Raw genomic sequence first — 24,468 nt, forward strand, 5'->3', positions numbered from 1 at the left:
CTCAGGGGCTTGGGGACCTCTGGCCAGACCCGTAACCCTCTCATCGTGGAAGTCGTACCCTGAACATGGCGTCGGGGACTCCGACATCCGGACAGGGGGAGACTTGACCGGGCTCTCCTGAGAAGTGTCAAACATAAGGTACAAGGCCTGTTTCTTCGGGGCGTCATCGTCCTGCTGCAAGGATCAAAGTCACACGTCAACTCGGCTACAGCAGGTCTGAACATGCTACAGAGATGACAACCAGAGCACTTTCAATAGGTACAAATAACTCATCAGGGAAAGGCCTTCACTTTTCTTGAGCCACCCAGAAGACAGGAGAAAACCAGTGCTGGCTAGGAGAGAGGAAGGTAGGATGGAAGGGAAGGTGGGAGGCAGAGAGAAAGTGCGCCTGTGTGCAGTTGGGAATGAGGGGGGAAGGATCCTAAGGGAGTCGTTTGCCGCCTTCTCTGGTGGGCAACCATGCCAGCCACTGAGGATAAATAGCGGGGCAGGCAAGAGCCCAGTCTGGGCGTTGCCCAGTCAAATAGGAGGAGACAAGCACGATGAGCCAGCACAATAAGAGTGACATGTGTGGGCCCCTCAGTGTGGCAGCAAGCCCTCCTGGCACCTCCATGCCTCTGAGGGCATGAGCACAGTTCCCAGGCCATGCTTAGAACCAAAAGCCCTGTGGCAGCAGGTATGAAGCCAGGCAGACAGCTGCCCAGCAAAGGCAGGAGGAGGCTTATTGCATGAAGAGACAATCTTCACTGACATAAAGCAATTCATCTGAAGACAGAAAATAATTCACCTTGAAAACAACCAAACCACTCCCCCACCGTTTAAAAAGAAGTCTCTGACTAGTTCTTTCTCAGTCTAGGGAAGTGATTCTGCAGGAAAACTAACGGCATTCTATTGTTTTCTCCCTGAAAAACGCCATCTGCAGTGGATGGAGTCCAAACCTCAGACCCTCCCTGCCCCCAGGCCCAGTTCACCCCTCACTGAGCACCCAGGATGCTGTGGGCACAGAGGGCCCAGGATGTGAGGTCTGAGTTCCCGTTGCTTTGCTCCTAGGAGGAGGCCTATGCTGTGTTTTCATGACAAAGGGCAGGATGGGAAAGCAAGTCCCCTGACGAGCCGGAGGGAGGAGGACTCACAGGTAAGGAGGAGCCAATTTTCTCCATATATTCAATTTCATAGGAGTTTCTGTAATCCAACTCTGCAAAAGAAACAGAGGGAGAGGTGTTAGTACCACAGAAAAACATAGAAAGATTTGGGCCGGGCAGGGTGGGGCCAGGAACAAGACTAAGCTTTTTGAAAATGTCCACTCATTAGTGATTCCAATTCAGTCGAAAGGGGAAGCTCAACTCAGCTATCTTCAGACAACTGGTAAACCTCTTGCTTGAAAGGGGCTTCTGCCATTTGGGCGTCTGAGAGAGTCCCAAGGAATTAAATGTCATGACCAAGCACAGGTTTGATTGGGGGACAGATCTGAGCATTTTACAGCAAGTTTGCAGTTCAGAAGAGTGTCTACGCTTTGGGTGTTAGTTTTCTCTGTGCGCCTCACGCGCGACCGCCTCACGCGCGACAGGTGCAATCTCCCCACATCCCGGTGACATTTTGGAACTACACCCAGCTGTCCCTCTCTGAGGATTTAGCTCCAGCCACGCCCTGAAGCAAGGGAAGAATAGATATTATTCCTTCAGTGTTGCTTATAAGAGAAGCTTTGCAACCCAAATCCTGCCAGTGCCTACAGGGCTGGTTCAAATCAAATTTTCAGATGCAAAGACTAATCAAGTCCAACTGGGTATAATATAATATAATATAATATAATATAATATAATATAATATAATATAATACTGGGTATTTCAAACTGACTGGGACTTTGGGCTTCAAAGAAAACTCCAGATGCTCACACTGGAGACTATAAACCCACCGCCTGCCTCACGTACCTGGGCACTTCCAGCTCTGCCACTCAACTGAATTACCCGCCCAATTAACGGATTCTGAGCACCTACTATGTGCTTCAAACTGGGCTGGGCAGTGGATGTGGTGGTGAACAAGACCAAAAAAGGCTCTAATCACAGAAACCACGTTCTGCAGCTACCAGATGGCTCTTTTCTCCTTAAAAAGAAACCAAGAAGTGACATGTGACCTGCTCAAAAACCAGCTGGCAAGAGACAGGGGCCGTCCCTAAAGCCTTAAATTTTTTTACATAAAAATAAATATAAATAGCAGTTCTGGTTCGAAGTGCCTCTAGTTCTACACGTTGTCAAAGCTATCACTTTAAAAAATGACATGTTAATATGAGCTTTAAAATGGGACATTCCGTGGAAGATTTTCTCAAAACCGGCCAAGTCTGTGTGGTTGTGGCCAAATAAATTCCAGCAACTTCAACACATGGACAAGTTCTCAGGCATCTCTGAAACGCCCAGGTGCAGCAAACGCATCCACTTAGGACGCTTGGCCCGCTCGAGGGCGTGAAGACGGTTTTGTGGATTAATGGCCAGAAAGACCTCACGCGTCCTGACGGCCGACGCCCCAACTGGTGCATCACTTGGGAAGAACAGAGACCAGAGCCAAACCACATGCTGCTGGACTGCAGCACAGCATCTGTAACTGTAACGTGAACCTGTTCCGGGGTCGGCCCCAGCCCAAGACGCAGGAGCATTCCTTCAAACAGACCTCTGTTCCTCCTCACCTTCAGCTGAGAAGTAGGTGGGGGACAGTAAAGGACAAGGTGGTTCTGAGGGCCTCTTCCTGATTTATCACTTTCCGGATGTAGCAACCCAGCTCTATCATTTTGTTGTCCTATTAACGGCTGTTTAAGTTGAGAAGGTAATAATACATCAGCTGCCTCGTTCTCCAAGGGAGCATTATTATTGCCAAGGTATGGTTTAACCCTAAATTATTTAAGATACTCTCCGCCGCCCCAGCACACCCCACCAATGGCACAGAGCACTCAGGATGCAGCAAACAAGCTCAGGGCCACCACAGAGATTTCCTGGGTCCGTGTCCAGTTCTGGTTACCAGCTCGTCACAACGAAGCATCCCACCCAGAATCTTAGCTCTTTTCCTGGCAGCTGATCTGGGTGAGTTTCAGGTCCCCAAGCTCACTTCTCTGCCTTCTTTCCTACCTGCCAAGAGGGCTTCCCGTCTCACTGCCCAGTGTCCCCCATACTTCACTTCAGTGGCAGCATATGACAGAACAATAGTGTGTGTGTGTGGGGGGGGCGTTCTCTGACTCCCTAGGGCAATGTCTACGTCTGTAATACCGTCTTTCCCCAAAAGTAAGACCTAGCCAGACAATCAGCTTTAATGCATCTTTTGGAGCAAAAATTAATATAAGACCCGGTCTTATTTTACCATAAGACCAGGTCTAATATAATATAATATAACATAATATAATACCCAGTCTTATATTAATTTTTGCTCCAAAGATGCATTAGAGCTGATTGTCCGGCTAGGTCTTATTTTCGGGAAAACACGGCAAGAGAAGAGGCTGCTCACTAAAGCATGTGCTGCTTCAAGCCGAAGAAGCCCAGAGTTATTTTTAATGGGTCCTGTCATGTCCCAGGGCTGCTCTGGGTAATTATTTCATACTGGGGCAACGCACAGCGAGAGGGCTTGAGTGCTGTTTTCATCCAACTCTAACTGCTAGAGCTTTGCTGGGGGGCTAGAAAGAGCGCTGGGCAGAGCCCTTCCGGAAGGAAGTCATGAGTCCAGACCATCAATCTCAGGATCAGGGCGCCAGCTCCCTGACTTCTGACTCCTGTTGGCTTGTCTATACAGTGGAGCTCAGAGTGCCTACGTTTTGCAGGATAAAATGAAATGCTGTAAGATAAAAGCCCCGTGATAAGTTATATAAACGTAACACGTTGGGACCAGGCGTGTTATGGCTCATTGCTAATGTTTCTGGAAATTTCAACGTAAGTGATTAGGGGAGAAGAGGCCTTTGGAAGGGGACAAAGACAAGGCTTTCAACTCTTCTAAAAACACGCTGTCACTCTTCTAAATGTCTGCAGTGTGATGGCAACGGTGCCCACCTCTGTTGGAGGCGGGAAGGAGGGACTGACGTAGCTGTGTGTTAAGGGGGAGAGGGAACTGGGTGACCATCAAAGGACACCCCGATTTATGAACCTGAAACAACTGCTCTCAGGGTCTCTTGGACTAGAACAAGGAGAGGTCTCAGAAGCCGTGTCGCCCAGCGGTTCCTCAGCTTTTCATTCCTACAGACCACCTAGACTAGGTTTTCTCCCACAGCACGTTTCAAAAGATTGTGCCAGAAAAGGGCATTTACTAAGCATGCACTCAAAGAAAAACATTTATAATTGCCCATCTGAGTTTTTAATCAGCAGGAGATGATCAGTGTCACCACAGTAAGTTGATGTAATTACAACCCAAACATGCAATTTTAATTAGCTGGGCACCTTGCTAAACTAGTCCCACTCAGGTTTTTCAAAATATTAAGACAACCTGAAGCTCTTGTGGACCTAGGAAGGGATGCATCGATCAGTTCAACACCCTCCTCTCCCGATGATGAAAGGACACCCGCAGGTCACAGCAGGGCTCATAGAGTCAGGCAGACCTGGGTCTCCACGCATCAGCGTGGTGACACTCAGCAAGTCTTACCAGCTCAAAGTCTGCGCTTCCTCGCTCTTACTTGGGGAACTGCAGACATCCACTCTGCAGAACTGGCAGGGCGACATTAAATCATGTATGCAAAACACTCGGCGGGGCTCAGAAAGAGCTCCACTGATGACAGCTCCTGCCTTATCAGTGTGACTTAGAAAATTCCTCCTGTAGTGCTTGTGTGTTCCAATGGTAACCAGTATTTCCAACCCATCATTTTATGATCCTGTGATTTGCGACTTCCGTGTAAGAGTCTCAATCACAGCTGTGGCCCTGGCCAGATTCTTCCTGGTGATCACATCAGCAGCTCCAGGTGTGTGTCTGCTGACACTGGACTTGACCTCATTCAGTTAACAGGAGGGACGATCTGATAAGAGGGCCCTGCATCCAGTTTCTATATTCAGTTGCTGGAGGGAACCAGAGCAAATGAGAGAGGTGAATGCAAGGTCAGCACCTCCTGAAATGGCAACCGCTCTGTATTCACACAGAAGATGAATTTCCAATTTCCCGCCAGCTACTGTAATTATGGTCAGGACCTCCCAAATCTTCACAATTGTTTTCTAAGCAGGCAGGTTTAATAGGGTTTTGTTCCAAGCTTACAGGTTTACCTATCGAATTTTTGCAGAAAACAATTATCAAATATGTCACTGAGCTAGTTGACTTTCTGTTTCAATTTAATGTTAAAGATGAAGAAATAGATATTACCACTGAATGAGGCACCTAGTGACTTAAAAGGCACTATTAAAATCTCTATATTTTCTATGAAAAAAAAAAGCACATATTTGGTCCTGATGATACAATCAAATACACATATACCCCTAAATCATACACCTTTTGATTCTTATCTTAAATGCCAAGCCCAGGTTGGTTTCTAAAGGGTTCTCTGACATTTAGAAGTTTCTCGTCAAGCTTGAAGAGATGTGAACCAGCAGGAAACCACTGGTACTATCAAAATGGCCTTGTCCACCGCCAGTGCTCAAGCACTCCTGCTGCGGCGGTGTCACCCCGACCACACACAGTTTCCCTCACACAGGCGATGCTTATTGTAAAGATCAAATCGACTGTGTTGACACTAAGCTGTTTACCTTTCTCTCACAAACCTGTCTTTAGCCCCTATTATGTTCAGGAAGCTGTGGACACAAAGACAGACCAGACGGAGTTCTTGTTTTCAGGAAACATACAATCTAGGAGGGGAGCAAGAGACCCGCGTGCATCGCCATGACTGTGTTAAGTGACCTCAGAGCAGCCCAGACTAAGCATTAAGGGCAGGCAGAGCAAAGGAGATGTCCAGGGAAAGACTGGGAGGGGGCAGGATAAGCGTGGGAGACAGGGGAGGGGGACACTCTAGCCTGGGGCCAGCAGCAGAGGCAGTTGAGCGGGAGCGTCCCTGGAGAAAAGTGGTGGGGCTCAGGGCTCAGGTGTGTGTGCAGAGGAAAGCCAGGACTGAAGAGAGGCTGAGGCCAGGCCCTCGGTCTTTGGGGTCAGGTTGCAGTGAAGTGGTCTCCCAAACCCCAAGCCAGACAGTCAACCAGACAGCCAACCAAAAGGTTCCAGTCTGCTGAAAAATACAATGCCAGAAAGTCCCAGGACGACTAATTTAGATCGTCTTTTCATCTTCAAATTGTAGGAAGTAGATAAGCAACCCAAATCCCAGAATACATGAACTGGATCTCACTGGTACCATTCAGAGACCTCATGGGTACAGAGCATACCCACTGAGAGGCCTGATCACGGAAGAGCCCCCAGAGGACGCATCCGAGTTACAATTGAAAACTACCAGCACCTCAGCTACAGCTCCACCCGCCCAGATGGGGGCAGAAGGTCGGTTAACAGATCGTGGTTCCTAGTTAGCAGCAAAGAAGGAGAGATAAGGTTTTCATGTTTGATCGTCCTCATATTGAGTTCTACTCAGTTTTTTTCAGATGTTTAGAAATCAACATCTTGGAAAGGGAAACGGAACCATCAGGATGGTTCAGAGGGCTGGAACAATCGTCCAATACTGGGCTCAAAGGCCTCGCACAGTGGTGGGCGGAGGACCGGGAACACAGGGTACCATCAAATCGGGGAGATGATTAACCCCTCGGAGGAAAGGTTCTAGTTACTCCCCCATCTGCTCTCCTAACAAGAAAGGAAGTGTGGAAGCCAATATACAGAAAAATCAGTTCGTAGAATCATTTTTTCTTAAATCTCGATTTACCTAGTCATGCTCCGCTGACTTAAGATATAGAAATTTTTCAAGCCAAAGAATCTGGCAGAAAGTTAAAAATGAATACATGTAAGAGAAAGATATTAATGAGCTAAGCCATGTGCCTGGGGGCTATTCAGAAGGACGCCGTCCTCTTGTTAGCAAGCCTGGGTGAACCTCTGGCTTGGGGCTTGAGTAGAAGGTGTGGCCACCCGGTAGAGCGTCCTATGGAGCCGATGTACTGTGGTGGCACCAAGAGGCCCCCTGAGTAGCTGGACCTACACTGAGCGTTGGCCTTGAATGATGCTCCTTGGAGCTGTGTGTTTCAAAATTACCAAGGGACATAAGCCATACAGCCAAGAATGAGCAAAACTCGAGTGAGCTCAGGATCGGGAATTAGAGGCCGCCGTGCTGGCTCGTAGCAGGTGTGTTAGGGTCAGGGTGCAGCTGGCGGCAGCCTCAGGCTAGTTTCAAACGCAGCCTTAGCTTGGAGGACCCTGGGAGACTGCAGCCGATGGCCCGGTTACCTGGCTTAGGCGTGTCTTTCTTGGTCTTTTGCTCCCTAGGGGTAGAAGTCTCCGAGGCAGGGTGGGGGTCCGGCTGGCCACCAGGTTGCTTACCCTCCGTGGGTGAACTGAACTTGGTCTCGTTGACAAAGGTGGACAGGTCCGAGGGCTGCGGGTAGTCCTGCTTGTCGGGCTCCAGGTCGACGGTCACGCACGTCCACTTCTGGCCGGTGACCGCCAGCTTCTCCTCATCGGTCGCGTGGACCACGGCAGAGATCACTGGCGGCGTTTCTGGGGTTGCCGCTGGAGTGGGGTCCTGCGAGGAAAAGGGGATCCATCTCTCCTCCCATCTAGTCTCTGCATCCGAAACTGCGCCCACCCACCAGCCTGAGGCCCCACAAACCAGGACAGGTCCCTGTCCAAACCCCTTGCATATCCTCGCACTCTGCTCAAAATGGTCCCAAGGAAACAGATTCTTTCTGCTGTGAATTTCCTTTTCGGATGGCTTGTTTCAGGGGGGTAAGCATGGGTTTAAAAATTTGGGATTTTGTGTCTCGGTTATTCAAGACGCTCCTGTTCATTCTATTGGAGAAACAGGGAAACGTTGGTACCGGCACCTTTATTATGGCAAATACTGTGTTATGCCCAGTGTCTCGGGCCCTACACATCAATACTTTCCATATCATCTGACAATCCTCACGCCAGGTGGATATAGAGAAAGGGGGTTTCATCTCCATCTCCACAGAGGGCATGCAGCTGAAGGTGGGAACCCAGAAATGCCAGAGCAGAGCTGGCCCTGGGACCCAAGACCCCTATCCTGGGGCCAGTGTCTCTCTCTGCAGGGCCCGCCCTAGCCAGGGCTGCGGCTTCACTGGCTCAGGTGGGGAAGAGGGTGGTTGTTTGTTTTATGACCCTAAATGGCCTGGCATTCATGCCGGAGGACACTCTTCCTTGGTCTATAAACAGGGTAGAAGACATGCTTTATATTTGGTAGAGGAACTAGTAGGAGGGAGTCAGGGACTCATATGAAGAGTCCAAGCCCCACTTCTTCAGGGGACGGATCTCCTCCGTCCCCCCACTCTGATCTGCGTTACATAATCCAGTGCTCTTGACACATACTCATTTTTTTCTCCCCACCAAATATTCATTTATCTCAACAGATTTCCTCAACTTGATATTCATATACATTCTTAGCAAATTAACTGCTTAGAATGGACTGGCACAATTGCTAGATTCCTCTAGAAATGTCCCACTGACACTTTCCCTGAACATCGTCCTACTCTTGGGACACACGCTGATCTCCCCCCAAAGTGACAGAATCAAAACAGTGTCTTGCAAACATGGAGGGACCCTCCACGTAGGAGGCGAGAAGAGGGTGCTGGCACATGCCCACGATGAGCACGAAGGAAAGCTCTGTTGGCTAGTGGAGAGTAAAACCCCAACGTCACCCGCACTCCCAGGTGAGCAATGAAATCATAAATATCAAGGGAACAGTATACCTGAGAAGGTGGATCAGAGAGAGGAGACCGTTTTGGCGACTTTTTCACCCTAAATGTGTCACTGGAAACAAAATGGAAAATGTAAACACAACAAACAGAGGTACAGAACACTGCAGGGCGTACAGAGCAGACCGAAGCCATCGCCTCTGCTGAGTATCTGCCCAGACCACCCGCCCGTCTACACCCCTCCAACACCAACCAGAACACATCCACGCCGACAGTTCATTCTGACTCTTTCACAGATATTATTGTTGCCCCCAAGGGAAAGACTCATCAAGCTGGAAATCCTTAAAGAGATGGCATTTGGGAGAGCTGACCCAGAAAAACGAAGCTAAATTTAACCAGCTGTTCTTCTTTTACTTATGTTAAAAAGCAAATTTTGGATGAGCAGATTCATGTACTGATTCATCCAGGAATGCCTGACCAAGGTGGAGGGAGGGGTTCATGATTATCAATGAACAGGATTCAATTTACAGACAGGCAAGCTGACACACCGCGTAACACACGACTCTCGGAGCCATGCAAACACAGGAAGGAACGTTCTGGGTCTTCAGAGAGAATTGGAAGGGTCCTTCCTCTTCCCAGGTACTCTGAGCTTCATGGATTCCTATACCTCTGAGCTCAGGTGAGATGATTTTTTTTAATTTTAATTTTGGTAAAGAATACACACAACACAACATTTACCATCTTAAACATTTTTCAGTGTACAGTTCAGTCGTGTTAAGTACATTCACACTGTCACTCAATCTCCAGAACTCTTTTCAGGGATAAGACGATTTGTTTAAGTCTTTTCGTAACCATGGCTAACAGACGAGATTCATGTCTCTTTTCTCCCTTTCCTTCCCCTTCATGTAAGTAATCGGGGGCGGTGAGGACGTGAGGACCAAGGACACATCAGATCCGACTCCCGAAGGGGTCAGAAGGAAGGGACTTTCAGTACAGATGGTTCCCTTAGTCCACTGGGAGGTCAGGGGTCACTTCCACTGTCAGAATGGAGGCTGCTCCACCTACATATTGGCCCTGCCTCCTGGTCTCCGGCTCTTGTGTGGTACGGTCCTGCCCCCAGCAAAATAAGGGGGAATCCCTTACCTTAGATCTCACCCCCTTGCCTTGCTCTACACATTAACTGGACGGACAGGGCCATTAGGCACTCAAGTCCCTTCCTTGTGTTCTCTCAAATAAAATGCTGCAACAATGGCATTCAGTCATGAAAAAAATACTATAAGTGGTTATTTACAGCATTTATGGCATTTGCCATATGAACAGTACTATCACAGCTTGAAGCACATATTTATTCATGCATATAAATATATGAACAGTATATATTTTAAAGTTGCTAAATGAGTCTAAAATACTAAAGAAATCCCTTGGGCAGAAGAGAGCCTGAGAGACTCAACCCTCTCCTGGGGCTGCTGGATGCCTGGGACCAGCTTCCCTTGTAAGAACGGGGAGGCAGTGACAGTGCTGTCCTTGGGCCCCTGGGAGCTGCCCCAAAGAGCCCCCCTCGCCAGGGAAGCCAAGCAAGGGAGGTACAGAGGTGGTCTACTGTTTCCACCTACATCCAGCAGGGTGACCCACAGATGGCGTGCGGCTGCACAGCCTGGTCCTGGGTGACCAAGGACACAGGCCCCGAGCAGCCTGGTGATGGCTTCACTCTGAGCCAACCCCGCATTCCAGGGGGCTCCTGCAGGTCTCAGGGCAGAACGGCCCCAACACTTGTGCTTTACGTGTTAGAAAGAATAAGTGGCAGCAATCACTGCCTGTGGTCAGACTGGAGGCTTATTTTCACGTGAAGCCACAGTACTTGCAGTACTTTGAAAGCAATCGCCCACTCGTCCAATTTTAAATGAAAGAATGGAATGAGAGTTAAAAAAAAAAAATGTATGGGTTTCAGATGAAGACATCCAATATGCAAGGGGGAAAAAAATGTTCCATTCCTGACAAACAGGCAGATGTTAGATAATCACATTTTCACAGCCAAGCAGTTTCACTTACACTAATCACTATGAAACAGAAAAATAACCTCTGCTACTGGGGAGCCCCATGCCCCATCACTCCCAGGCCCGCCACAGAAATATGTAAGAAGCAGCCATGGAGAGGAAAGAAAAAGGGCTTGGAAGCAAAAACAAAAAGCAGGGGGAAAAAGCACATTTAGCATAAGAGGCAGATTCCATTAAATTTACTTACAACAGAGAACATACAGACATCACATCTTCAACCATCCTAAGACAAGAAGACAAAGAAAAAGAGAGACAGACAGAAGGAACTGACAAAAAAGATAAATCTGCAGACAACTGGTTATTAACGAGTTAGGATCCAACAGCCACTCACTGTAGGTTCTGCTTGGGAGTGTGGGAAATATCCCAGCTTTCTGGAGAGGGGATGGGGAAGAAAACCTTCCTCTCTTGGTTCCGATTATCCCGTAAAGCATTTGTGCCCAAAGAGCTTTGTCACCCAGTGTAGGATTCCAAGCCATCTTTACTAGAGGTGAGGTTTCAAGATGGACCTGTTAGCTCTGATGATAGAACAGAATACAGCCAAGCTATGTGGGGGAGGAGGTGGTGGCCACACGTTGGCTCATTCCAAAGATGAGAGAATACGGCTTTGCAGTCTGAGCATTTCAGACTTCTCTTGTTGGAGCCTTAAAATAAAGTTTCCAACACAGATTCTATAGACTCTCTAGGAAAAGCCTGGTTGGGTAACTGATCTAAGGAAAGTCCACATTTTTGCCCAGGACTGCCTCCTGGCCACCACCAGGCAGCAGCAGGGTGATCTAAGGCCAAAGCCGGCTTAGGGAATCTTTTCTCAGGAAGCCCCGGGTTCTTCGCAAATGTTAGACGCTCAAGAGAGAACCCGGAATGGGAGATAAACAGGCCACCCTGATTGATTCCACTAGTGCCAGACAGACTCAATTAGATCAGGGGTCATCGGCTGTGGTCTGTTCTGCTGAGTTGCCGCCGGAAGACTGGTCTCCACAGCCTTGTTAAATTATCGACGATACTTCACATGAGAACAAGGAGAAAGGCTCCAAGTACCAAGCCACACCACACTTGGACCTAAGTCCTGAGAATGGACCTGCAGCCATACAAGTCAGGCCTGGGTCTCAGAATGAATTCTGGAGGCATGGACACGTAGCATTCAAGGTCATCTACTGGGCAAGGGTTTGTGGACAATAGACCCGATTCCTAATGGCCTCTTGGGGACTGCGGGGCTTGTCACTTTTGGGTCCCAGTGAGCTCTTCTGGATCTATAGGGCCTTTGGAGGCTTGTGTGCCAAAGACAGCTATAGAGAGGGATGGAGACAAATAGGGGTGTTTCTTACAGGCCAGTTGGGGTACAGGGAAGGGAGCAGGCCTCCTGGAGCCTGTGTTTGCCTCCTGGACTAATCTCATTAACAAGCAGAAATGAACACTATAAATTTTAACAGTATCTTATAGCGCCTATCTCCTAGCTTCTAGGCCACCCCAAAAGGCGATTCACTTGCTAAATGGAAAACGGTAAGTCACCGACAGGGAGGCTGACCAGCTCTCTACCAGGCTGTTTCCTTTCTATAGGATCTCCCACACTCCCCTGGAGTTGAATGCCAGGTCTTCAACTAAAAGTAAAGCTTTAGGCCCCTGACTTATTAAGGCAAAAGATCAAGGACTCTGGACCCAAAGGGATATGTGGATGGGGAAATGCCACCACTGTGGGCACAGAAAGGCAGGAAAACGGCTGTCCTGCCACAAACATGGGGCCATTACAGCAAATGTGGGAGGGAAGAGGGCGGCCCAAGTTCATCCAGGCAGAGAGGGGACCACAGACCACGCCACTGCACAGCCCCGCCTACTCCCTTGAACTTACGTCTTCAGTGGCGTCTTCTTCTTCTTGGCGGGCTTGTTTAGCCCGTCCCCGTCCACTCCGTTGGCTTCCATGGCACTGGCTGGGATCTCAAAGGAGGCTGGGGATTTAGAAGGTGAGCTGGGGGTCTTAGAGGACGTCTTAAAGGGGTCAATGGACTCATCACAGGCATCTGGGTCAAAGCTGTAAGATTGTTGGGGCAGTTTGGGAGACTCCTGCATTTTTGAGGTGGAAGAAAAAGGGTTAAAATTGGGGTCATCCCACTTGTCAATATCAAAGGTGTAGGTACCTTTAGCAACAGGGATGTCATTGGGCTCAGCAGGGGATCTGGTAGGTGAGGCAGGGGTGTTGTCCAGTTTTTCAGGTGTTTTTTTCATCTTTGGCCTCCGTAGGGGCATTTTGGCAACCGGCTTTTTGCCTATCTTTTTGGTAGGAGGGGGGTTTTCCTGCTGACTGTCCCAACTACCCTTGTCCTCGGAATAGTCAAACTCCAGCCTCACTGAGAGCCCTTTGGCTGGGGAGTCCTCTTGCCCCCCGCTATCTGATGGGGTCACCTCCACTGACTCTGGGGCCGTGGCAAGAGGCAATGCTTCCCTTCCCACGGGGGGTGAGTTCTGTACTCTGCCACCTCCAGAAGCTGGGGGGACAGCCCCGTCTGCACCCTCTGAGTCCAGAGGGCAGGAAGCCCTGGGCACAGCAGCAGGTTCCAGGGGTGGCTCCTCCGACAAGGCTGTTCCAGAACCTTCCGGCTGGGCTGATTCCACGTTAGTCTCAGATGCTTGCTGCTCCTCACTGGGGACCGGACTCTCCTCCACTGGCTCTTGTTGCGTCTCTTGCACTGGGGGCGTTTCAGACGGCTTCTTAACAGTCTGTTTCTTTTTTAAGGAAGGTGGCCTCGGTTTTTTAGTTCTCTTAAGCGTATTGGAAGCACTGCTGCAACCCGTGCTACATGCGTCTGGGGCCGGGGCTGCGGCCTCAGTGTTGCCTGAGCAAGAAGCACCATCAAAGTCACCAGCCTGCAGGCTGAGAGAGCGGGACAGTGTGGACCTGGAGGCAGGGACAGAGTCCGTGGACTTCCTCCGCGCGTTCACTTTGCATTCCTGATTCTTGGAGTCCGAGGAGCGCGGCTCCGAGGTCTGGACGCTGTTGACCAGCTCGATGTTGTCGAAGTCCAGGTTGTAAGTCCCGCTGCTGGCTATCGGCTTGTCTTCGTCGAAGACGGCGGAGAAGGAGTGGGTGGGAGGACGGAAAGGGCTGCCTTCCACGGAGCTGCTCTGCGGGCCATCGGGGACGGAGGCCGCCTCAGCACCACATCCTGGAAATGGAGACAGATCGGTCAACGAAGGACCCTTGGGACCATTTCTCACCTCAGGCCAGACTCTCAGCCTCAAAGAGAGGCCACTGGTCAAGTCGGCCCACCGCATGAGCACAAATCCGGCTCTCACCCGTCCGTTACGCATTTCAGACCCTGGACCGGCTTCCCCTCAGTTCCCTCATCCACAGAGTGGGAGTGAGAAGGGCCGTTGAAGGAAAGCTCAGACCATTCAGGCAGCGAAAACATTTACCAAGTGCTCAGTTAGGAACAGGCACGGTGCTCAGTGCTGGAGGTTCAACAATGAGCAAAATCCTTGCTCTCCTAGAAGTTACACTCTTCAGGAAGAAGACAGTCAAGAAACAAGAAAAATGTACAGACTATCAGATATGTGCTATGGAGAAAAATAAGGGTAGAGGTGTTGCAATTTGTAAATAAAGTAGTTGGGCAAAGTCCTCCCAGGAGGAGACATTCAAACAAACATGAGAAACAAGGTAAAGGTGTGCACCAGGAGGACATCCTGGGGGAAGCATCCTATACAATGGGAACAGCAAGTGCAAAGGCCTGGGGTAGAAGCATGCCTGGCATGTTACAGAAATATCAGAAGCCAGTGAGGCTAAAGCAAGGGACAGGAGCAGGCGAGGAGGACAGGAATGATGCAAGTAAGGCCACTGTGAGGAACAATAGGGAGCCTTTCTGTGGAGACCCCCAGACAACTGCAACAGGACTGAGCTTGCCCCATCAGCCAGCTGTCCCTACTCCAAGCATCCCCTGTAATCTCTCCCTCCAACCCTGTCTGCCACGCTCCTCTGCTCAGCCTTTCCCCTTATCTATTCTCTCTCCTCTTCTGGCTGCTTCCTCTCGGTTCCTCCACCCCCTCAGCCACCACCGGCCAAAGAGGTTGCTCCTTATTTTCCAACAAGCTGTAGATGCTCCAAATGCTCCATCACCTCACGGCCCCTCTGCCCCATAGGGATCTGGGCAGCCTGGCCTTGGCTCTGCTCGTACCAGGTGGCACGTTTCATGCATTTCTGGCTTCACAGCTGTCCTGGGCAGTCAAGGAGGCCAGACAATGATTGGCCAGAAAATCAAAAACATGTCACTACACAAAAGAGGGCAAACATTGCAAAGTGGTCTGCGGAAGAAGGAATTACAGAGTTGGCACATACAACTTGGGATGTCATTTGCAAAGTGTGTTTCACCAGCAGGAGTTAGGCCCCCAGCACCCACCCCACCGCCCGCTGGTGGTACAGTGCCAGATAACATACAGGATGTTTGGTTAAACGTGAATCTCAGATAAATGGATACACTTTTTTTTTTTGGCATAAATGTGTCGCATGTCCCAAGTCTATGTTGTTTCTCTGAGATTCAAGTTAACTGGGCACCCTGTTTATTTATTTACTACATCTGGCAGCCCTACCCCTAATCCCAACAAACAAGCAAGGCTTGGGAAAGGCTCACTTCAACCCAAACTGACTTCTCACAGATTTTCTCAGAGCACTTCACGCTCACTACTGCAAACCTCCTGGTGGGAGTACTTCTCACTCTCCAGGTGGGAAGTGCTTACCACACTTTGCTCACAAGCAAACCTCTCTCAGAGTACTTGGCAGAGGACCCAGAAGATGAAGTGCTGCCTGAGAGATGACAGCACAAGGAAACTTCAAGCCACTTCAGTTCAGGAGCTGCTCTGATTTACCTTTGTTTTTGCCCCGGACTTGCTGCACTTTCTCTTGCCGTCTCAATAAATGCCTTTGTAATTGAGAGCACCTTCCAGAAGCACATCTATTAGCCAGTCGTAGTTTCAAGTCTTCTCCTCAATTCTGCACCAACGCCACCCCAGGCCACACTTGGAGCCGACATCCTGTAAGATGGAGCACTTGACTGATGCCTCTTAGGTAGCTCTGCTGTCCTTCCGCCAAATGACTTCTCCATTGTCTTGAGACACCGCTGTTTCCTGCGCTTCTCAAAAGCAGGCGTGTCCTCACCCTTCATTCTAAATTCAACTCCCTCCCTATTTCCTCTAGGACCCGGCACCCTTAAGGACCCCATCCTCCCATCAGCAGTTGCCTGGTCTTCCTGCCCTGGTCACACAGTACAGATGGCACAGAGGACAGGGGACCCAGAGGACCAGGTACTTTCAAGTGGGCCTTGAAGGAGAAAGAACAAGCCCGGGCCCATCCCCAGCAGCCTAAGGAAGAAATCCTTCCGAGGGCCTTCTGATGTCAGTGGTTCTGCCCTGAATCATGCAGCAGCCAGCTGAGAGTCAGCTTAACCATCTGCTCACTATTTTCCTGGGAAAAAAGCTCCCGGCCTGCTTAACAAAGCTTTCCTACTTAGAACTGACATTCCCTAATTAAATCACCATGGCCCAGGAAACCTAATCGTGCCGCAGGGTTCATTAACCTCGGCACTGTGGCCCTTTGCGATCAGTTAGTTCTTTGTCACAGGGGCTGCCGGGCTCATGAGCAGCGTCCTTGGCCCCTACCCGCTAGGTGCCAATAGCAACCCCCCTACACCCCAGATCTGACAACCAAAAATGTCTCCAGAAATTGCCAGATGTTCCCTTGGAGGGCAAAACTGTCCCTGGTGGAGAACGGCTGTCTTACTGTGTGGTGACCAGAGCCGATTGCCCCACAGAGCTCATTACAGGGCTGGGAGGGCCTTCGGAGGCTCTTCGAAGGATCCCTGAGTAAGGCAGTTCTTAGAGGGAAAAGGTCACTTACAGGTGCAGGCCCTGATTTTCCAAAGCAAGTGTGGGCCAACTGGGTTCCCAGTATACCCACTGGATTTCTGAATGTCCACACACCCTATGTGCATGCCCACAGATAACGTGGGTGCCTCCTACGTGTCAGCCACCGGGGGTATGTTGTGGACAGAGGTGAGGAAGGACCAGACCCCACGTGAATCCATCCACATGAACACCTCGTCCACCTCACGCACCCCAGCAGTGTCGACCTGGGTAATGCCTGCCCCAGCTCCAGGTTCCAACTTGGTCTGATGATGAAATCAACGCCCTTGGTTCATGATATGCAAAGGGGATCCCCGGTTAGATCATTCTGCTTGGGCCACAGACTGGGGCTTCAACAACAGACATTTACTGTTTCACAGCTCTGGGGCCTGGAAGTCCAAGATCAAGGTGTTGACAGGTCTGGCTTCTCCTGAGGCCTCGCTCTCCTTGGCTTGCAGATGCTGTCTTCTCTCTGTGTCCTCACATGGCCCTTTCTCGGTGCGAGCTCATCCCTGGTGTGTCCTCCTCTTCTTACTGAGACACTGGTCCTCTTACGTTAGGGCTGTACCCTCTGACCTCATTTAATCTTAATCACCTCCTTAAAGGTCCCACCTTCAAATACAGTCACTCTAGAGGTTAGGGCTTCAACAGCTGAATCGGGGGGAATACAGTGTAGCCCATGACACCAGTGCCAGGCCATTAAATCCCAAGCTAGGCAAAAAAGCAAATGTTTGGAAATAAGGGGGAATTCCAAGGAAAGAAAGCTAATAGGAGGCAACTAATGCCACTCAACTGACGTCACCCTACCATCTCCAAATGCCACATCTCTTAGCCTTGCCGGACTGTTTCTAACTGGAGTACTTACTATCAGCTGTGTTGGTACTTCTCTCTCCCCCTTCCCAACTCTCCCCTTTCATGAGCTCCCTCTGGGCAGGGATCCATAGGACCAAAGGTGTCAACACATGAGACCCCTGCACTCGCAGACCACAGACTCTTAACTTAAACCAAGAAATCAAGGGTAAATGGCCCACACAGGGAGCATAGCTTTACATCTTCTATGTATATGAATAATAGTCTATTGCAATTCATAATGTTCATTTGCTTATCTGACGCGGAGATGAAACATGCAAAGAACCTAGCACAGGCCTGGCACGTGGCAGATGCTAAAATGGGAGATATTACTTAATTATGTGGCATGTAATGATGTCTCTCGGTGGCCAGTTTGAGTTCTAATAACAGAGGCACTGTACAGCATCCAAGTGTCTGCTCACAGGATCATGGACGGTTAGAAGGGAAGGAGCTGAGGGCACTCAAGTTCACCCTCTTCATTCTCTGGATAAGGAAACTGGGTTCAGATAAACCGCATCCTGGCCCAGCCCAGACCAGGGCAGATGCAAGGTGAACCCCAGCATCTTGCCCATCCTTCATCTCGCCCATCCTCCCTGCCATGGAGTGCAAACATGCTGGTAGCACCCGAGACAAGGTGATTGATTGTTTTATAAAATGCAGATTTCCAGGAGGAAAAATCATGTCTTTAGTCACTGCCAAAGGTCACGTCTATTGTTTCGTGGGATTCTTTTGGCCCCTTTAGCACTGGCCTGCGTACTTTTGCAGAGGAAGACCAAACAATAGCTTTTCTTCTCTTGCCCTTTCTTTCCCATGGTTCTCAGAAGGAAGCTTTCTCCTCCTCTACCCAGCTCTGCAAGCAAGCACAGCCGCCTTCTCACACCTGGGTGATGTCCCGTGCTGTCTGCAGAATGGACCAGCAGGCTTCTCTAACAAGTGCCGCCAACCAAATGTATCTCTGTACAGCCCGAGCCGGGGGGCGTTAGGCAGACACAGACCCAACCATAAGTGTTCTTACTGTATCATTGGCACACATGTAGCCTCACTGTAGTTTTCCAAGGTGGAGAAGGAGAAAGTCCCTGTTCAAAGACTGCAGCCAGTGTAATCAGAAGTCCCGTGGGGCTGGGACTCAGGGTAATTAACGGCTCCAACCCCTTCTGGGGGGGGGGGCTTCTCACTCCCCCATAATACTCATTCTTTTGGAAACTGCCATCCAAGAAAGAGGTGAGTGCTGTGCGAGTGTTTGTTTTTAAGAAAGGAGATTCTTCTTTGCTTTGTCGAAAAGCCAGTCAGGCAGGAGGAACAAGGGCAGGCCAAAGAAAAGAAGAGACATGGCAAACCACCCCCAGAAGCAGTGAGGACGCACTCACAGCAACGGCCTTCCTCGGCACGGTCCATGACGCTTGGGGACGGACCGACCAGGGCAACACACTGTTGTTTTCCTTCTCAGGTCTTTTCTAAAGTGTCCCACCCATTTATAGGCAGGACTGATTACACCCACAAAAAGACAGTTGCTGCTTAATCACATCTTTGACTTAGGGGTTACCATCTGTTTGTCATTCATGTTCCATTAAACTTAAGGGTGATTTTTTTTTTTTTACACTATTATAGGAAATGAATTTTTATATGCTTGAGTATATGAAAGAAAGTGGGATGCAAAAGACTCCCTGAGAAATGTAAGTGGCCTTTCTGGCTACTTTTCCACCTTGAAATCAAATAAATCCCAATAATTACACCCTCAGAGCCCAGCACCTCGTTTGGCCGTGTGTAATCGGATATTACTAACTGATGAGCTGTCAAAAAGGGAAGATACCAAAACTGCATTTATCAGACACCAGCAAAGACGTCTTCTCTCCCTAAAAAGTCCTACCCCTCTTCCCCCAACACCAGGGAGCATTAGCTTTAGCAATGAAGCCCGGGAATGTCTATCTTTTCCAAAACAATAGCCTGCTTGAACCCAGGGCAGGTTAACAAGAACACCATTCATTTCTTTCTTTAAAAAAAAAAAAAAATCAAGGTCAAATGGGATTTTATTTTATAGACCACCTGGCTCCTGGTCAGGGCAGGAGTACAAATGGAGGCCCAGCCTTCCACCTGTTCCTTCTCCTCCCACCCAAGACCATTCCTCACCTGGGGCAGCTTTAAGCACAGGGGTGTACACACCCTACCTGTAGATCCCAGTCCCTTCTGCAAGGTAAGAACAGAACAATCTGCTGTGTCTGCTCACCCTCACTTTTCACCCACATAAAACACAGCTCAGAGCTGTGAGGTACCAGCAACTGGGGACAATCTAAAGAGCTTCAGCGACAGCCTCGAGGCGGGTGCCCTGCTCTAGCCGTACCCCAGGAAGAGGTGCTGTGTCTCCCCAGGGGGCGCCTGAGCCTTGGTTACCTGGTTCTTCGGGGGGAGGCGGTGCGCTGACCTCAGGCTCTGGAATAACTTCCGGGGGTGGCGGGGGTGGGGCTGGTGGAGCTTTGACAGGGGTCGTGGACTCCGGGGTCTCAAATGCTTCTTCAGAGTCAGAACTCCTGATGGAAAGAGAGGGAGAGAAACACAAGGTTAAGCAGAGGCCTGGGCTAGTGCTGCTGAGCAGTGTGTGGCCTCCTGACTGACTCCCCCCCATGGAATCAGGCTTGCTGCCCAATTAAACCGTTCGAGAACAGACGCGAGGAAAGTCATTTCGCAGCATGAGTCCCAAGAGTGAATCTCAGTATCAGCTTTGTGCCCCAATGATAAATTCTCTGAACTCAGCTCTACTCAAAACGCACGTTTCTGGCCTTAGTGACAAACACAAACAGCGGAATCTTTTGATCAACTTTGGCACGTGTTATTTAGCGTCAACTCAGACAAACTGATACGGAGATGTTCTAAGGAACACTGTTCGATGCCATGGTTCCAACACACCCATAGATCCTCACTCCAAGACTCCACCTCATGCAGCCTCTCCCCACCCCACCCACCCCATCATCCTTTCCCTCTGCCCTTCCTTCCCAGCGCTTCTCATCACTTGTTACTGGAGATTTATTCTCTCTCTAAGCGTGTTAATTATTCTTCTCCTTTACCTAGTTGAAAAGGCCATGAGGGCAGAGGGGAATCACAGCATCCCTGAGCCTAAACCAGGAGGCAGGGAATGAATGAATGAATGCAGGCAAGCCAGTCAGCTGGAGGATGGGCCAGACCAAGACACTGACCCCACTGACCCCAACAGTGTGAAAATGCCCCCCCCCAAAGTCTGCAGAAAAGGCGGCTCTCAAGGAAGATTCTTCACTCAGACAATGGACCAAAATTCCACGCAGAGGACACCCCACCCAATAACAAGGGGAGGCCACTCACTAAACTAAAGCCTTGTCCTGGGCTGAAGGAAAGCCAAAGGAGACAACCCCTCTCCATCACCCTGCTTCCACCAGGGGCTCAATGTTAAGCCAGAAAGAATGAGTTCTCCTCAAATCACGGAGCCACGCATGTGTCCTCCAGCCGGAGGGCAGCTCCTCGCTTGCTCAAGAGGCCCGGTCGTCTGCGGTCCTGGCCCAACCTTGCTCTGAAGATGCCAGAGTGCAAGAAGCATCACCTGGGCTGACTCCCATCTCTCAGAATATTTTAAATAGACCAAAATGCCATTTATTCAGTTGCTACAAGGGAGGTAATTATCAAGAGGGTGGATACTTAGGATTGCTGCTGGCACAAGTGATCCAGTGGGCAAATCTGGGTGAAAACATATAATCAGGGAGTGACACGTCAGGTGAGTATGGAGAACGAAATGCTCAGGCTGCCGAGCTCCCACAAAGGTCAAAGGATCAGTGACCTCTGCCAGGGTCAGCATCTTCTACAGACCATCTGTCAGCCAGCAGAGAGACCAGGAACCAACCAATCCCTCTACAGTCAGCCAGGACTGAAAAAAGGAGCCATGTGTGAGCTCGCCTTCAGAAAAATCTCCATCGATGTTTTTACAACGTGTTTGTCAGTGATTCACTTCATCCATGCCAAAGGTCCCCCACTCCCCCACCCCTCCAAGGACTCTGGCTCCTCCAACCAGTCACACGCCCTCCAGGGACCCAAAGAGATGAACAGAAACATCAGAGCTGCTTTTGATGGGATCCAATGAGCCGAAGCCTGCACACTATCAAATTTCACGAGCAAAGACTTAATTCATGCAAACACGATGGGGGCCGTGCTGACTTTTTACAAACACACATGAATAATACAGGGCTTAGCTTTTGTCTAGAGAGGAGAATATAAGATCCACACTTGGACAACAACACATCTAGGTCCCTGAAGTTTTGCGGAGTCTGTTTCCTAACCGTAGGAAACACACAAGGAAGTTACACAACTGAGCATCAAAGAGCAACAAGAACTGGGATCTGGCTGTGTCGCCCTGGCCCCCCAGCACTGCATGCGTCAGGGGCAACGCTGCCGAAACACACGGAGCCAACTTGCCTCTTTCCAGGGCTTCCTGGAAGGACCAGCAGACTGGGGTGCCCACAGCTGGTCACCGCCATCCACACCCACCGGGCCCATTCCACTGGGGACCACAGCCTCCAGGAGGTAAAAGCCATTTCTGCTAAGGAACAGCCTTAGTCCCCTGAATTCCCCTCCTAATTCTCTGGCATCTAAATCTCTTCAAGATGTCATGAAAAAGTTAGCTGCACCACCAGCCACACATGCTGTGACTGTCTCTGGCGTCCAGCAGATAGATAGATAGAGGGAGAGACTTCGAGCTCTTCCGTGGTTCTGCATCCCTGGGCCCTGGTGACGTATGGCGTTTGAGCACAAAGGGCCCCTGCTCTTTCCCAGCAGCACAAGCCGGCGACAGGGAGGGCTGTATGCTCTTGGGTTCACGCTGAGGAATTCCAAGCAGGTGTCTCCTGCTGCAGCTGCCCGGCCCACACACCTGCTCACAAGGGACCACTGTTCCCCCTGCCCTGCATGGGAGGTAGTGCGTGGAGAGGGAGAGGGCACAGCAAGTCCCTCTGTGGTTCCTTGCCTGTTTACTATGAACTATTCTGCGTCAAAACACCAGGGGCTACCACGGACCACTAGAATGGCATTCACTCCCAGCGTTGCCTGTGTTGTTGTCGTATTTCCACACCCTCTTCCCAGGAGCGGAGAGCAAGTTAATTAGAGGAGGATGGCAGCTTTTTTAATTAGCTCTTTTTTTCCTCTTCAGTTACCCAGGGGGCTCAAAAACATTTCCAAGAGCAGGGATTTCTGCAGTCCACCCACAAAGAGCCTGTACATACAAATAAAGCGGCATTTTACAGTCCCATGCGCGAAAGCAGTTCCCACCGGCTGTTTGATTTTTATTTCTACGACAGAACTGAAATACAAGAAATTATTCTGTTAAGGCTCCACACACTTTCGAAATGAAAGAAAATTAATTTAATTTGCCTCGACGATGCATCAGAAAGAGAAATGTGGCACTACAGTTTGCTAAAATGTCTCTAAATTATAGAAAAATATATTTACCAGGATATGCATATGCTATGTTCTCCGTATAAGTAAATATGCAAATGTATGCAAATACAATGAAATACATGTATTTCTATAGTGTAAAGAAATTGCCCTTAATGGCCAGTCATGAAATATATTGACTTTAATTCCCAGCATGAAAAGCATTCTACGTAACAGCTATCAGATGGTAAACTTTTTTGTTATGTGTCAGGCACTAGATTAAGTGCATTTGTACACTTCTCCATAATCTTCAAAAATATCCTCCTGCCTGCTGGAGGGCAAGTCCATTTTACAGATGACACAACTATGGCCTAGAGAGGCAAATTACCTTGCCCGAGGCCATCTAGTTAGTAAGCAACGGAAGCAGGGCTCAAATCCAGAACTGTCTGCCTCTAAACTCTGTCTCCTTTTACATCAGTGGCTTCCAAACATTTACAGCAACAGAACTGTTTTTCCAAATGACTCTTACGTGAAATTCCTACGCATAAAGTAATATTTCATTTATTTTCAGCTCAGTTTATAATACATCCTTATTATAAAGCCTACCATTGACAACAATTAGGCTAGTCTGATAAACCTGCAAATTTGGCACTAAGCGTTGGGGATGACGCCAGGGGTAGCATTATACCAGGGTGCACATCACCAGGAAAAGTCCTGCTACACACCGATGAGTTATACAAACAGCGCCTGTTTTTAACAACCTGTCCTCTGATCATGGGCGATTCTTCAACAAGGCAGACGGAGCAGGAGAGCTCCCTAACCAAGCAAATCCGAATGAATCCATCAGCACAAGGCAATATGTGGGTGGCATCTAAGACAACACAGGGTGCTGTACAGAAGAGGAGGACACACGGAAACGTGTAATTCCAAGTGCGGACAGACGGTGCTAGCCGCTGAAACCCAAACCCGCCAAGCTCCCCAGGTGTGTGTCAGTGACGTTTTGAATACTTTTTCAAATATTCTCTTGGATTCCTACCGAGGACAATCTGAAAACCACACAATGAGGAACTCAGTCCACTCCATAGGGGACACGCTGTGTCAAAACAGAGCACCTCCTGAACCTGTCCCTAAAGCAAGACAGCTAGCTGGCAAAATCTAGAACCCAAGGGCCTGGTCACCTATATTTTTGGTTTGCTTCAGATATTTTCATGTTTTACTTCTATGAACTACAACAACAAAATAGTGCAAGATTAGCACCCACACATAAACACGTTAATATAAGGTAAGGAGTATCATATCATATACTATCTGTAAAGTATAACGTAGGTAATACAGTTAGTATAATGTAGTTAAGCTAGTATAATATAGACACGCATATATACAAATGTATGTGTGAATGTGTATGCACAAATAAAGCATGGGTATCTTTTAATAGAAATACTGTATAGTTTTCCAGCATATCATTAAATGGTTACATTTGTTCAAATTTTACTGGAGATAATTCAAGGGCTTGGGGTAGGAAATTTCAGAAAACATAGACTCTTCCCACTTTGAA

At 49.2% G+C, this 24,468-nt stretch overlaps 1 protein-coding gene across 41 annotated transcripts in view; it reads right to left on the reverse strand.

Moving 5' to 3' along the window:
* TACC2 (transforming acidic coiled-coil containing protein 2) overlaps positions 1–24,468 on the reverse strand; it is a 186,365-nt gene that overhangs the window by 25,227 nt on the left and 136,670 nt on the right. For 18 of the 41 annotated variants that reach the window (XM_074338945.1, XM_074338935.1, XM_074338943.1 and 15 more), the window contains 7 exons: positions 19,917–20,053; positions 12,643–13,954; positions 10,987–11,022; positions 8,800–8,860; positions 7,322–7,616; positions 1,134–1,195; positions 59–174 (listed from right to left, as the gene is read on the reverse strand). In XM_074338945.1, coding sequence (XP_074195046.1) covers positions 59–174; positions 1,134–1,195; positions 7,322–7,616; positions 8,800–8,860; positions 10,987–11,022; positions 12,643–13,954; positions 19,917–20,053 — 2,019 coding nt within the window. The remainder of the gene's footprint in view (positions 1–58; positions 175–1,133; positions 1,196–7,321; positions 7,617–8,799; positions 8,861–10,986; positions 11,023–12,642; positions 13,955–19,916; positions 20,054–24,468) is intronic. The other 23 variants (XM_019752919.2, XM_074338950.1, XM_019752913.2 and 20 more) reach the window with 7 other exon arrangements.

The sequence above is a fragment of the Rhinolophus sinicus genome, linkage group LG07, assembly GCF_036562045.2.
Source record: "Rhinolophus sinicus isolate RSC01 linkage group LG07, ASM3656204v1, whole genome shotgun sequence".
In the NCBI taxonomy this organism is placed as follows: domain Eukaryota; kingdom Metazoa; phylum Chordata; class Mammalia; order Chiroptera; family Rhinolophidae; genus Rhinolophus; species Rhinolophus sinicus.